Source organism: Jaculus jaculus, chromosome 2, assembly GCF_020740685.1.
Source record: "Jaculus jaculus isolate mJacJac1 chromosome 2, mJacJac1.mat.Y.cur, whole genome shotgun sequence".
NCBI lineage: Eukaryota > Metazoa > Chordata > Mammalia > Rodentia > Dipodidae > Jaculus > Jaculus jaculus.
In genome coordinates, this window is record NC_059103.1 from 195825947 (window position 1) to 195841279 (window position 15333).

At 51.6% G+C, this 15333-nt stretch overlaps 1 protein-coding gene and 1 long non-coding RNA gene across 3 annotated transcripts; one reads left to right on the forward strand and one right to left on the reverse strand.

Annotated features, from left to right (window-relative positions):
* Positions 1–423: 423 nt before the first annotated feature.
* On the reverse strand, positions 424–1822 carry LOC123458829. The gene is made up of 2 exons (XR_006635798.1): positions 1673–1822; positions 424–1029 (listed from the first exon to the last, which is right to left on the reverse strand). It is a non-coding gene; the product is annotated as an uncharacterized LOC123458829 (long non-coding RNA).
* On the forward strand, positions 1778–9696 carry Trib1 (tribbles pseudokinase 1). Of its 2 annotated transcripts, none has more exons than XM_004661343.3 (3): positions 1778–2833; positions 4707–4999; positions 7349–9696. In XM_004661343.3, the coding sequence occupies exons 1-3, from the start codon at positions 2471–2473 to the stop codon at positions 7812–7814; spliced, it is 1122 nt and encodes a 373-aa protein (XP_004661400.1). In that variant the 5' UTR covers positions 1778–2470; the 3' UTR covers positions 7815–9696. The 2 variants fall into 2 exon arrangements, with proteins under 2 accessions (XP_004661400.1, XP_045000372.1); XM_045144437.1 differs by lacking the exon at positions 1778–2833 and adding an exon at positions 4290–4430.
* The last annotated feature ends 5637 nt before the right edge of the window (positions 9697–15333 follow it).

The window sequence follows — 15333 nt, forward strand, 5'->3', positions numbered from 1 at the left end:
CTCTGCATCCCTGCCCCACTGACCAACCAACTTTTATGTCTTTTCCCTGAGCAGCTCCAATAATCCCCAAATCCAATGCCTCCCTGACTCCTTTCTCTGAAAAATGGAATCTCTCCAGAGCTCCTAAGAAGCTTGACGGTCCCAGTGGACAGTTACTGAACCACACCAAGGAACTTCAATTTTCTTGGCTGCAGTGAGATAGGGCAATAATAATAATAATAATAATAATAACAACAACAACAACCCCCAAAGTAGGTGTAAAACTAAAGTGAAATGACACGTGGGAAATGCTAAGAAAAAGGCCCAGAGTCCCGTAGGCCTCAACTGATGCCAACTATCATTACTGTTTCAATTTAAATCTTTTAATCCACAGCGCCTGGCTCTTGGAGAGGCTTAATTAGCGTTTATTGAATGAAAAGAGAATTAATAATGAAAAGGATTTATTCTTGGGTTTGACCTGGTTTTAGGAAATTAAGTATTTAGCAGAAGCGCCAAGTAAGGACTTTGGTAATAAGTAGCTGTGCTTGGGTGTCCTGGGACTCCAAACCGACCTGGTTCTTAAAAGAAAACAAAAGGCACAGAATGAGATTCCAAGTTACTTTTCTTGAACTGCACATGAAGCCTGCCATAGTTTCATGAGACTGCACACATGACCTTGTCCGGGGGCAGGTGGCGGGCGTCACTTGCTCCATCTCTCCGGATAACCAGGCCGGCACCGCCGCCCCAGACCCCAGGGCGCGTGCGGAGGCGGGGAGGGGACAGGAATCCGGTGGCGGCCACGTGGGCCCCTTCCGCCCGCTCCCCACATCCTTTGTTTCCCACCGGCCGGGCTCAGGAAGCTGGCTCTGGGCGAGTCACCGCGAAGGGGCGGCCCGGGAGCCTGGAGAAGCTATTTCCGTGCAATCTGGGCGGGCGGTAGGCGCGGGAGGGGCGTGGAGGTGGAGGCAGCGCAGAAGGCCCAGTGTTTGCTTTTATTTCATCCAACAGAAGGTTCTATTTGTGGAAGCGAACAGACGCTAGGGATTAGAGCTGGGAGGGGGCAGGAAAAGGGGGGAAAAAAAACCCACATTGATTACCACGCACAGGTCTTCCCCGGAACTACCGCGTGGGGGTGAATGACTGATTCTGGAATTCATCACCTTCCCTCTCCCCCCCCTTCCACTGACTTCATAGTCGGGACTCTGCGGTGCCCACGGTTCCAACCAACCGGAGCTCCCCAAGCGCACAGCGCTGGCGAGGTATCCCCTCCCCAAAAAAGAGGCGAAAATCACTGGGCTCCGCGACCAGCGGCCACTGCACAGGGCCACCCCAAAGTGCGCGCGCCAGCCCAGCCCGGAGCTCGCAGTCCATTGTGTTGTGTGAATGAGGCGCGCGCACCAATCAGTGATCGCTTGGTTCTCCCCCCCGCACACCCCCACCCCGGCCCCCCCGAGGTCCCGCCCACTTCCCGGGACCCTGACGTCACGGGAACTTTTCCTCCGCCCCCTCCTCCGGCTTCCAGCGCGGTGCGCCGGGGGCCGAGGGAGGGCGCGCGCAGTCTCCTGCGCAGCCTAGCCTTGGGGGGCGTGTGTGTGCGCGAGCGCCCGGAACGGCCCTCGAGGTACCACCTGCGCCGGGAGCGCGCCGCCGCCGGGAGCATCCCCTGCCCTGGGGCCACCCCCGTCCTCCCTACCTCTAACTCCACCTCCTCGTCCCCCAGTCTCCTCCCTCCTCTCCGGTGACTGCTAACCCGGAGACGGGGCCGGAGTCGTCGCAGCCACTTCATTGCACAACCCGGCTTCCCAACTGTTTACACAGCCCGGCCTGTGAGTGAGTGAGTGTGTGTGTGTGTGTGTGTGTATACAGCGTGAGTCACCGGGAGGCGGAGGAGGTGGAGGAAAAGGAGGAGAGGAGTGCCCTGGCCGGGATCAGTGCGGCTCACACACTCACTCACACTCAGTCACTCTCTCCGAGCGCGTCTCGCTCGCTCACACGCCCCGAGCCCAGCAGCGCGCACGATCCCGCGCGCCGCCGAAAAGTTCCTCTGGCTTTTTTTTTTTTTTTTTTTGCACGAGACTAATTGCTTTGGGAAGTGCATTTGCTCCGTGCCACCGCCGAGCCTGTGGATCCCGTCCTCGCTGCTCCGGCCCCTGGGAACGCTGACCGTGTTCACCTCCCGGATCGGATCGTCGGCTGCCTGGGCAACAATAGCCTCCCCTAACGCGAAGCGCTCGGCACTGGAACCCGCGGGGGTCCGGGGACCCAAGCCGGGTTCCGACCCCCGGACGTGCGGCCGGTGTGCTTCCCGCGTGCAAAGCCAGCGCTCACGAGCGACTCCCGTTTCGTTCCTTTTGGGGGACCGCTCCGAGCCCGGTGTGCAGACTCCATCCTGCGGGCTGGAAGGAGTCGGAGCGCCGGCGCCCAGGACGAAGGATCTTCCCGCGCGGATCCGGAGACGTACAAAGCCGGGGCTGCCTCGGCCGGGGACGCGATGAGGGTTGGTCCCGTGCGTTTTGCCTTGAGCGGTGCCTCGCAACCCCGCGGACCGGCCCTAATGCTCCCAGCCGCCCGCGGCACCCCGGCCAAACGCCTGCTGGACGCTGACGATGCGGCGGCCGTGGCGGCCAAGTGCCCGCGCCTCACCGAGTGCTCCAACCCCCCGGACTACCTCAGCCCCCCGGGCTCGCCTTGCAGCCCGCAGCCCCTGGCCGCCGCGTCGTCGGGGACCGGCGGCAGCTGCGGGAGCGCACCCGGGCCCAGCCGCATCGCCGACTACCTGCTGCTGCCCCTGGCCGAGCGCGACCATGTGTCCCGGGCGCTGTGCATCCACACCGGTCGCGAACTGCGCTGCAAGGTAGGCATCCCGGGATCGGGCTAGGGCCAGGGGTGTGGGGCATAGTGATCCACAGAGATGCCTGGGGACGGTGACCCGGAGAAGGCAGCGTTTGGGCAGGTTTGCCTTTTTGGGAGATCGAGGGGTTTCCCGCGGAGTGGTATTGCTTGGGGTTTGGCGGTCTAGAGGAAGTGCAGGGTTCAAGTGCTTTTCTCTGTGTTCCTGTGCTAGGCGCTTAGTTTAGCTAGCGCACGGCGTTCCATCTACGTTGTGGAATCGCAGTGGATTCCAGAGCCATGCCATTGCCCTGTTCTCATTCCCCCCTTGCCCCCCTCCTCCCCAGTCCTGGAAGGACGCCCTGCAGTGAGTGCCTCTCCGGGCTGGGCGCAGCAGCTGGCCGGAGGTTCACGGTACCTGGGCTCCTGCCCAGGGGATTCCGGCTTGAACCCGCGCTCGGATGAAACCCCCACCGTCTGCTGGGAGCAGTCTGGAGCGGTCTTCCAGACCAGGCCGGGCATTTGGCTGGTGTAGGGATGTTGGAAAGCTCACGGCGGCGGCTCCCATTCACTTTACTTCCCGGCGCGCGATTTTCTTTGGAACGTCGGGAGGTCCCATTAGAAAAGCCGGAGCCGCCGGGTGCCCGTGCGGCGCGCGCGTAGACTCGGCGGGCCGGCGCCGGCGGATTCGGGCGAGCGGGTCACCCACGACTCGGGCACACCTAAAATCGAAGACCGCTCTTTTCATTCTCCCCGAGTTCAAGTAGTCCTGGGTTTCCCCGCAACTCACCTGAACCAACCTCCCGCCCCCTCACCCCGCTTGCTGCTGCCACCTACTGTCCACCCGTGTGAAATTTCAAAAGCAGGAATCAGGCCCAGTTTTGGAGTGGGGGGGGGATCTTTTCTTTGTGACAGAGCTGCGAAGAATTTTGGGAGAAGCCTGTATCTAGTGGGGTGAATGGGACGGGTGGAGAGGGCAGCAGAGAGATTTTTTTTTTCCAGTTGGTGACAGAGAAGCCAGAGAATCAGAGATGGGGTGGGTCTGGGTCATTGTGCAACCCCTTCCAGTTCCTCCGAGCAGATAATAGCTGAATCCAGATGGTGACAGCCCGTGTGTCACCATTTCCAGTTGAGTCTAGGATATGAGTAACTGGACTGAACAAAAGGCCCTTAAAGAGACCAGCCAGCTTCTTAGTAGTCTTAGTACCCATTTTGGGGGCGGGGCAGCCGGGGGGGGGCTTGTGGTAAACAAACAGATGAAAAAGACCATTCAGAGGCACCCGTCCCCTCCTGTGAGAATGTAACTCCAGGGCTGCTTGCACCTGAGTCACAACTGTAGGCAGGTTGCTTAAGGCTGCCTTGTCACAGTCTCTCCTTCCAAGTCATCTGTTCCTTCTGACTAATGACAGCCCTGCATGCTTGCGGCCCTGGCTTCCCCTTGGAGGCTGCAGAGTCACCGCATTCCTGGCCCGCTGTGTGTGGGGAGCCCTCTGGGTCTGCAGGAGAGGCGTGCGCGTCCAGCAACTGCTTTTCACCCCTGCAGATGGCTGGCCTTCTTTCCGTCAGCATTGGTGCAGGAGAGGGATTTGGCTCCCAGAAGTTGATGGCTCCTGGAAGACAGAGTATGTGCAGAAAAAAGAAAAAGCGCTCTTAAATCATCAAACGGAAGAGGGAACTCTTTGGGTGTTTGCTAGCCACACAGTCGTAGGTGTGACTGGTTGTAAGGATGTTAGGGGCAGCTGGAGTTGGAACAGATGGGATGGTGGAGGCGAGGAGATGCGTGGATGTGGCTCCCTGTCACCCCAAGAGGAGATCGAAGCCATCCACCAGCTGCCTCTGGGCTTGGGAGCAGCTCCTTGCATTTCCAGCCCCCTAAACAGGTCGCTTTCTTTCTGCAGGTGTTTCCCATTAAACACTACCAGGACAAGATCAGGCCTTACATCCAGCTGCCCTCGCACAGAAACATCACTGGCATTGTGGAAGTGATCCTTGGGGAAACCAAGGCCTATGTCTTCTCTGAAAAGGACTTTGGGGACATGCACTCCTATGTACGAAGTCGCAAGAGGCTGCGGGAAGAGGAGGCCGCCCGGCTCTTCAAGCAGATTGTCTCCGCCGTTGCCCATTGCCACCAGTCGGCCATTGTGCTGGGGGACCTGAAGCTTAGGAAATTCGTCTTCTCCACAGAGGAGAGGTGAGCGTCCACCACAGGTCTCCCGTGTCCTTTTGGAGCCAAAACGAAGGTTTGGGGTATATGGTTCGGTGCCATGTTGGTACAGAATGCACCCAAGGGCTCAGATGTAGTACCCTGGTTTAGTGTTTAGAAGTCATGGCCACGGTTGGTTCTCTCTGTGCTCTCTTAGATAGAGCCTTAGCAACACATTGGTGTTAACAGTCTCGTCCCTGCTTCTTACCCAGGGTCAGATTTCTTTCCGTTGCTGCCAGAAAAGTTGCCCTTCTGGGCTAAAGATGTTCACCTACCCTTGAGAGTACTGTCTGAGTTGTCATATCCTTGCTTATACCAAGTAGTTCTGTGCAGGCACCACAGAGCCCATTAGACCATCGTGTGGGCAGACACCTCCATCACACTGCATTCCCGTTCAGCCGGGGACCTCCGTAGTTTGCTCACATGCTTAAACCTCTCATTGGCTAAATCTTGAGAAAATAGCCACCTTGAATATTAAATGGAAGTTGGCCAGAACGGGCTGTTAAATATAGACCTTGGCTTGCCTCATAAAGGGACAAGATGTGCTTGATAAGGGAATAATGAGGCATTAAGATTTGAGGTGGAGGTTTCAACAAGACAGTTCAGGAAGCAGCACAAGATAGGCCATAGCTCATTCGAAGAGGTGGACCACATCCTTGGCAGGAAGATGAAAAGCAGTAATCCTATAGAGCTGTCAAGGTGGGAGTGAGTTATTTTATTGTATCTAGTCACCCGTGACTAACTCCCCCCCCATTACTTACTCTGGAGCACACTAAAAAGTACCCAGCGAAGCATGACTTTGTGACTGACCTTGCACTATCTGATTAGCAAAGAAAAGCAAACTGTTGACAATGAAGAGGTGTCCAGTTCCCGGAACATGTGTCTTTGATATGGGGATGCGTTTTTTTAGCCCCCCCCCCCAAACATGCCTTACACACCTCCTCACTAGCTTTTGAAATCTGTATTGCATAGGCCAATGTCTTGGGTATGGGGTTTGGCAACCCGAGGGTTAAGCAATGGCAGGCTGACGCTATTCGTGTAACCAACACAGGTGCAGGGTTTTAGTACTACATGAGCCAATCAGGGGCAGACAGTGTGGGTTGAGTCATATTTTCCGTTTACAGAACCAATGGGTATTTTACATAACGACAAGGAGGTCATGCTGAGGACATAGCGAAGTTAGCACATGTATACTACACTCCAGAGAATAGGAATGCTGGAAGAGAGAGAGAGAGAGAGAGAGAGAGAGAGAGAGAGAGAGAGAGAGAAACACCAGACCTTCAAGAGGAAAAGCAATTGACAAGATGTTTGCATATAACTTCACAACAAGTGACTTACCGAAATAGGGCTGTTTCACAGAAGCAAGAACCGGATATCAGAGGTGCCCCATGTGGCCTTGGCTTTGGGGGATCCAGGATATGTGGGTGGCTGGCTCTGAATAAGAAGGCACCTGCAGCTTCCTAATAGTGTTTGTGACCAAAGATTTTTCCAGACTCTTGTTTCATTCCATTTCGGTCTTTGCTTCACATTCCCTGGCGACTTCTTAGACTTAAGAACAGAAGACTCCCTCCCTCCTGGAGAATAAATACTTGTGTGCCCTGATCTGCAGTCCTAGAGGTTGGGGGCTTCAAGGCAGGAGTGTTTAAGGGTCTTGTGCAGCCCTCAAAACCACCAGCTCCACTTCTTTGCTCACATAACTCCTCTGAGGGGGCTAAGTGGTCTTTGTAGCAAAACACCCCAGTAAATGAAATTGACATTCCTCACAAATTTCCCGTCATCGTCATCACAGCTGGGATGCAGGTGGGCAGGTCTCTCTGTGTATCTATCGGGGTGGGCATTGTGATAGTTACCTTGGGCTCCATATTCAGTAATGCGAAGCATGTGTCTGAGTAGCCTGGGCTGTTGGTTCAGTGTCACGAGAAGAGGGGGAGTGGCTTGTGGAATGCTCAGGCCCTCCCTGAGGAAGGACACATTACTCTCTCCTGAAAGCTTTTGTAGAAAATGTCAGCCTTCCCCGAGACCAGCTCCCAGTTCTGCAATGTGAACTTTGCCAGTTGTGTAACCCTATTAGGATATCTCTTAGAAGGGTTAGCATCACGAATACTATTTGGGACTTTGCATCATACCCTCCACCCTGGGCAGCTCTCTCAATACTTTGCAAACATTTATTGCAGTTTGTATTGGTTTGTGAAATCACCCGTCCTGAGGGCTCACAGGGCACTGCTTAGTAGATGAAGGGGTAAATGCATTCCTGGGGCATTGGCTGTTAGTGCCCCTGGGCGCTGTTCTTGGGAGGCCTTGTTTTCTGGAAGTAATGGCTCATTTCCTCTCCTGCAGAACCCAGCTCAGACTGGAGAGTCTGGAAGATACTCACATAATCAAAGGTGAAGACGACGCTTTGTCTGACAAACATGGCTGCCCAGCCTACGTGAGCCCTGAGATCCTCAACACCACTGGTACCTACTCTGGCAAGGCAGCGGACGTTTGGAGCCTCGGGGTGATGCTCTACACCCTTTTGGTGGGACGATACCCCTTCCATGACTCAGACCCGAGTGCCCTCTTCTCCAAAATCCGCCGTGGACAGTTTTGCATTCCCGAGCACATCTCCCCCAAAGCCAGGTGTCTCATCCGCAGTCTCCTGAGACGGGAGCCTGCCGAGAGACTTACTGCTCCCGAAATCTTACTCCATCCTTGGTTCGAGTCTGTCTTGGAACCTGGCTATGTCGACTCAGAAATAGGAACTTCAGACCAGATTGTTCCCGAGTACCAGGAGGACTGTGACATTAGTTCCTTCTTCTGCTAATCCCAAAAACCTCAGAAACCTCATGATTCTCACACATGGCATTTCCATTTCTAAAGATGGACAGGCCCTCTGGCACAGCGTCAGCCGGATCCACGGCTGCAGCACAGCATGAGTGACTTGATTTGAGCAGCATCGGATTACGCACGGATCGGCTGCTCTGCAGATCGTCCCCTTCTTAATGAACTGTCATAGGCTATCCCTTTGTCACATCTGAAGGGTGGCTCACCTTTTGAAGCTAGCGGAGCGGACCGACATCCTAAGCCACGTGGTTAAGGGAAGTGAACTTGAACATTAGCGTGGGAAAGGAGACATATCGCACAATGTCATTTTGGGGCAATAACATTATTTCAATGGAGTGACAAATAATTTGGGCCTGTAAACCTGCCATCTTTGAACTCGTCTTTGGTAGTAGCCAGACATGCTGCCGCAGTTTCTCTGACTAGCAAGTTATTTTTTGTTTATTTTTTAACCTAACACTCATCCTTTCTCTACACTCATTACGTGCCCATGGCTCTCTGCTGTTGGAGTAGATTGGTTCAGAAGCTCAGGAGCATGCCTGGACTCTGAACCTAGGTTCTCCTCCATATTCTGTCAAGACCTCATATGCAGTTATGCCCACCCCCCCAACCTCGAAACCTGCACCCTGCAGCTAGGAAAGCACTTACCAACTGATCGTGGAAATGTATTAAGAGATTACAACTCCTGGCTGTTTTAGACCTCTGAGCTCAAACAGACTGCAGTTAAAAAGAAATTGGTCACTTGGAAACCTTTAGCTTTTTAGGCTCCCCTCATGTACGTTAGGACTCAGACTTGGACCTTCTCCCCCTAAGACCATCTCACAGTGGAACATTTTGTCTAAGAGGAGGAAGGTGAGGAAACTTCCACCCGTGCTCTCCCAGGAGCAAATCAAACATCTTTGTGCTTAGAAGCAAGTAAACTAGGGCATTCTCAGAAGATCCTCAGACTAACTTCCGGGATACTGGATCCCCTCCCCCACGGGCACGGTGTGCCTCTGGCATCTTGGGTGTACAGTTTTGCATGGTGGGTTCTTGGTATTTCACATGCCATGTGGTTTATGAAACCATCTGCTGTAGCCGCTTCTGGAGTGACAAGAGTGAACCTCAACTACTTAGCCGGGAGGGACTTTCAAACTCACCAACTTTTTGCTGCCTGCCAGAAACCTCCGCTTCACCTTTTGGCCTCTGCTTGTACGCTTTTGGAGACAGAAACTCACTCCCTACAAAAGATAACCCTTCTCAGAGAAACTGCAAGTTGCATTAAAAAAAAATAAAATAGAAACCAAGGACCCATGAAATTGCACGCGCTGTGGGACAGTGCTGAAATCAGGTGGTTAAACGGGTATCAAAACATACTGTGTTTTGAGAAATGGCGCAGAAGCGGGCAGGCATCTATCTTCAAGGGCTCCGCCTAGGCAGACTACTAACATGCATTGTGAGAATGCCGTGTATACCTCACGTACTGTGTACTTTATATCTGTACATATACTTTACCTTTTATACATACGTCTTGATGTTGTTTGGCTCTGAGGCTCGTCGTGTCTTGTGTGTGTGTGAGTAACCTGCGTGTGTAGAGCCACGTGAAATGTGAATGATTGTGGGCAGTACGACCTTTGACGGGATCGTGGGCCTCCAGGAGGAGGGAGGACAGGCCTCTGTGGCACTGATGCCCGACTCTTGTGTCTGTGATACATTCCCCGTCTGAGGACTCGGAATGGCTGGGATGTCCGCTAGGACAGCTACAAACACTAGGTTCTGCGTGTGTGTGTGTGTGTGTGTGTGTGTGTGTGTGTGTGTGTGTGTAAGCGACAGTAGCACACCGTTGCTGACTTGTAGAGAAATTTTAATAAATCTGGTTTCGTAAAGAGGTGTGGTGAATTGCTTTTGAATGCCTCCTGCCTCCCTGTTTCTGGCCAGGTTGTGACGTGAAGGTCTTGTAACTTAGGGCTTAGAGCCTCCTGGGAACAGAAGAGGCAGACGGGCTGTAATTATTAGGTAGCATCTTTGACAGACTGGGACCCTTGCCCTTTTTCTCATGTCAGCGGGCAAATTCACTTGGATGGTCGGAGCTCACGTGGCGAAATAAGTTGGTGCTGTAGGCTGGGTGGGAAGCTGGGAAGCATTTAAACGGGAGCATACTTTAGGACTTCTTGAGTTGGAAGAATCCTCTAGCGTTGGGCAGGTATGAGTGGCACATGCTTGCCCCATCCCAGGCTGGAGAGGCTGAGATAGGAGGTGTATGTGTTGGTGCTACGTGGCCAGACCCTGTCCCACAAAACTTAACAAAACACCCATGAAAAGTCCTTTTTAGGTCAGGGAACTCAAAATTTGACAAACGCTATGAATGCCCCAGAACGGTGTCATGAATCTTATTGCTTCTCTGAGGGTTGTGAAGCAATCCTGGCTCCCACTTTAGGTCCAATTAAGATAGGTAATGGCACGCTGGAGAGATGGGTTGGCAGTTAAAGACCCCTGCTTGCAAAGCCTGCTGGTCCAGGTTTGATCCCCCAGTACCCAGACATACAAAGTGATATGTGTCTAGAGTTTGTCATGGCAAAAGGCCCTGGGGCCCCCATACACGCATACACATTCCATCCATCCATCCATCCACCCACCCACCCACCCACCCATCTATCCATCTATCTATCTATCTATCTATCTATCTATCTATCTATCTATCTATCTATCTATGCAATGGCATTTACTCATACCCCTCTATAAGTGTAAAATTGGAAATGAAAATAAGGAAAACTATAGAAGAATTACTGATTAAAACCACAAAGGTAGGGAAGAAAGTAATTTTTAATTGAATTCGGTTCCAGCTTCTCTTTTCCTTTAGAATCTTCTAGAAAAGGCAAATTGGATTCATTTTAAAAACTTGCATTATTGCTGGGCGTGGTGGCACATGCCTTTAATGCCAGCACTCGGGAGGCAGAGGTAGGAGGATCGCTGAGAGTTCGAGGCCACCCTGAGACTACATAGTGAATTCCAGGTCAGCCTGAGCCAGAGTGAGACCCTACCTTGAAAAGCAAAACAAAACAAAACAAAAAAACAATTTGCATTAGAAAGTGTAAGAAATCTACCTGGGTGTGGTGGTGCACACCTTTAACCCCAGCCCTTGGGAGGCAAAGGTAGGATCACTGTGAGGTCGAGGCCACCCTGAGACTCCATAGTGAATTCCAGGTAAGCCTGGGCTAGAGTGAGACCCTCACTTGAAGAAACAAAACAAAACAAACAAAAAAGTAAAATCTATAGGAAAAATGCACATAGAAATGTGTTGTCAGTGAGTTTTTACAACACGGGTGTAGCAGTCAGATGTAGACAGTAAACTCTTGTCTCTGCCTAACACTGGCTTCCGGGGCAACCACAGTGAGATACAGTCTATAAAAAAACACTAAGTAGGGCTGGAGAGATGGCTTAGCAGTTAAGTGCTTGCCTGTGAAGCCTAAGGACCCCGTTTCGAGGCTCAATTCCCTAAGACCCATGTTAGCCAGATGCACAAGGGGGGGCGCATGCGTCTGGAGTTCGTTTGCAGTGGCTGGAGGCCCTGGCACGCCCATTCTCTCTCTCTCTCTCTCTCTCTCTCTGTCACTTTCAAATAAATAAAAATAAACATTAAAAAAAAAGAAATAATAAAAACACTAAGTAGTCCAGGCTGGCCTCAAACTCAATCCGGCTTCAGCCTTTCAACTGCTGAGATTAGAAGCTGAACAGTAAAAATTAGCATAAAGCTTAACTCGCCAGCCCTGGGTTCACTTGGAGAGCTGTGCAGAACAGCCAGGTGATACCCTTGTCCTTTCCTCTTGGAGTTGAGGTCACCCAGGAAAGCAGATCTATGATAGCCATGCCAGGGTATCGTGGGCTGGGTGACTCAGGCCCTGTAAAGGAATGAGAAAAACCCAAAGGCAGAAGAAACTTGGGAAAATGAGGCAAGAGAATTAGGAGTTCAGAGTCCACCTGAACTACATGACACTGTCTCCATTCCTCTCCTTGCAAAGAAAACCCCACAAGACCATGAAACAAACCAGGCAGGGGCGCTGGCCCGTAGGCTTCCCATGAACAAGACCTCCAACCCTAGAACCCATGCTGAAGTGACCCTGCTCCAGTGAACCTGGACAGGCTCCTCACAACTGCTTAGATACACACATGCTAATACTTTGGACTTCCCCACCTTTAATCTGAGGATTTCAAAACCCAGCAAGCAATTATGGTTACAACACCCCCTTGTACTGTTGTTACATGCACCAGATGGAGAGAAATATGGGTCAGGATTGGTTGGGATGACATGTGATACCACAAGCGCATACATTTAATCTCTTCTAAGGCTAGAACAAATCCGAGGCAGTTGTATCCAGTTAGATGGGAGAAGGTTGGGACAAGTGCGGTTTTATTTTATCGCTTGTATTTTCTCCTGTGTTCTCAGCACATTTGAACTTGAGCAGGTGAATCAAGTAACATCACAATATACTTCCTGGAAGCCCTGGCATGGCTTTTTTGTTGTGTTTGTTTTGAGACAGGGTCTTCCTTTATGGCCTAGGTTGCCAGTGACCCCATAACCCTGCCTCACTCACCCTCCTGACTCCTGGGATTCTCAGGGGTTGTTGGAAGTCAGGTTTGCATTGCTGGTAGAAATCACCCAACCAAGAGCAGCTTGTGGGGAAAAGAGATTTATTGTGGCTTCCAGGCTCGAGGGGGAAGCTCCACAGTGGCAGGGAAAGCGATGGCATGAGGAGAGGGTGGACATCACCCCGTGACCAACATAAGGTGGGCACCAGGAACAGGAGAGTGTGCCAAACACTGGCATGGGGAAACTATATAACACCCATAAGCCTGCCCCCAACAATACACTCCCTCCAAGAGGTGTTAATTCTCCAATCTCCATCAGCTGGGATCCTAGCACTCAGACCACCTATGTTTATGGGGACACCTGAATCACATCACCACTGGGGTGTACTGCTACTTCCAGACGTTTCTAGAAGTTGAATCATTTCAAATCACTTTTATTCAGACCACCTTTCTAGAAGTTTCTCTTTTTTCATATACATGGGGATTTCATGAACATTTCATGTAAAGTCCTCCATTTTGCAGCTGAGAAAACTAAGGCCTGAGTGTTTTTCAGTAGCCTCTGAGGAGGAAGCATCCCAGAGCTGGGATACAAACTGGGGTCTTTGAACCCCACTGCCATTGTCTCCAGTCTGCACGCCGCCACCCTAAGTCTTCTGGTGACAGATGACGAACGACGGTGACCGAGGACTTGAGATAGCCGATCCTGAGCTGTCTTCAGCTCCACTCACATCTTCTCAGTGACCCAGTACATCAAGCAAAAATTGTTTGGGGCTGGAGAGATGGCTTAGCGGTTAAGCGCTTGTCTGTGAAGCCTAAGGACCCCGGTTCGAGGCTCGGTTCCCCAGGTCCCACGTTAGCCAGATGCACAAGGGGGTGCACGCGTCTGGACTTCGTTTGCAGAGGCTGGAAGCCCTGGCGCGCCCATTCTCTCTCTCTCCCTCTATCTGTCTTTCTCTCTGTGTCTGTCGCTCTCAAATAAATAAATAAAAAATTAAAAAAAAATAGTCTGTAGAAGTGTTACCACAAGTGAGAGTTGTAGCATTTATTCCACAAACTTACTGTGCACCTACCGTGCCAGACACGTGGGAAACGTGGGAAGCATAGCTAGGACTTGGTGCCAGCCCCCCAATGGAAATCTGGGGGCCAGGGACTGTGCCAGTCTCGTTCTCTCCTGTGTTTCCTGCCCTCAGCACAGAGTCTGCTTCCAGAAAGTGTCACATGCCATCACGGGAGGGAGGGCAAGTGATGAGTGGACAGGTAGATGGATAGACAGAGCCCCACCAGCAACTCAGAGCTTAATTAATCAGAGAGCTAAGAGCTAGAAGGAGACATCTTGGGACCAAGGTCTCCTCCTAGGACTGGACCTTCCGTTGGGTGACTTTGAACCAGCGGTTGGCCTGTTTCTCATCTACTCATCTTTAAGAAGAAGTGACACACGTCCCCGGTTCCTCCTGCGGCTGTTGTATGCTTCTGTGGAAAGAGGCTGTGTAAGAGCTTTGCCAAAGTGGCTGTGGGAACCGCTCGGCGTGTGCTTTCAAAACTAGACCCAGACAGCGTGATGGGTTCCTTGCCTAACCTCTCTGTGGATGAGGAAAGCACTGTAGCAATGAAGATGATGGAATGGGCTTTTCAACATGGCTTTGGCTGGGAAAGGAAGGGCAAGGGCTTTGTTAATCATCCACCCCACCCAGAAAACAAGCAAACAAAGTTGGGGGGGGCATCCTGGTACCAACCCCTGGGAACCAGCAGCCTGTAATCTTTCAACTGATTCCTTAATGATTTCAGTTGCATCTTGGCTCAGAGAGAAAGAGAGAGGGGGGAGGGGAGGCAGGAGAATCAGAAGTTTGAGGTCATCCGTGGCTCCATAGTGAGTTGGAAGTCAGCCTGGGCTACACACTATCCTATGTCTAAAAAATAAAAATAGAAAAAGCCGGGCGTGGTGGCGCACGCCTTTAATTCCAGCACTCTGGAGGCAGAGGTAGGAGGATCGCTGTGAGTTCGAGGTTACCCTGAGACTCCATAGTGAATTCCAGGTCAGCCTGGGCAAGAGTGAGACCCTACCTCAAAAAATAAAACAAAAACCAATAAAAAATAAAAATAGAGATCTGTTCAGGGTGATGGCACAGGAGAATCACATGCTCCTGTATGAGAGGGTCCCTGAAGAATCTAGTGATCCTCCTCAGTGGCCCTGCGAGGCCAGATGTAGGTGTGGACACCTGAGGCTGGGTGGGTGGGATTGTACCCCTGCCCCACAACATTTGAGATTTTGGCGCTTTCTCATCCTGGGCTTGTCATGTTGGTTCTGATTGACTAAATCAGCATGGTCATCTCTTATGTTTTGGTGAAGCTGTTTTTTTGCCAGTTAGTTTTTTTTGTTTTTATCAAAGTGTGTAACATGCCTGGCCAGTACAGGATTCAGCCCAGGATGTGAGATTTATCAAGAGCTTCTGAGGTACTAAGAAATTGATGAAATGCTTCCACTTCAGCCCCTCTGGGACAATGCTGTTGCTGTTACCTGCCTTTTGTAACTGAGGAAAGAGAAAGAGAGAGAGACAGAGAAAGGCTAAAACATCATCCCCAAATCACCCAGCTTGCATTTGTTTGGTCATAATAAACTTAGATCCCTTAGCATGAAGGCTTCTCTTATTTTAGAGCTGAGAGGGGATTTTATAAACAATGCACTGTGATACCCTGGAACAGAAAAGAGGCATTAGTGGAAAGAACTGCTCTGAACCAGGCTTATAGCACAGGTCTATAATTCCAGGTACTCTGAAGGCAGAGGTGGGAGGATTGGAAGTTTAAGACTAGGGCTGGGGAGATGGCTTAGCAGTTAAAGATGCTTGCTTGCAAAGCCTAATGGTCGCGAGTGTGATTCCTCAGTTCCCATGTAAAGCCAGATGGACAAACTGGTGCATTTGGGGCAGCCCATGCTCTTT

Bases quoted from the DNA above. Each gene is read 5' to 3' on its own strand.
- Trib1 (XM_004661343.3), top strand. From the start codon at position 2,471: ATGAGGGTTGGTCCCGTGCGTTTTGCCTTGAGCGGTGCCTCGCAACCC. The intron at 2,834-4,706 runs GTAGGCATCCCG...TTCTTTCTGCAG, and splicing joins GTCGCGAACTGCGCTGCAAG to GTGTTTCCCATTAAACACTA. The intron at 5,000-7,348 runs GTGAGCGTCCAC...CCTCTCCTGCAG, and splicing joins GTCTTCTCCACAGAGGAGAG to AACCCAGCTCAGACTGGAGA.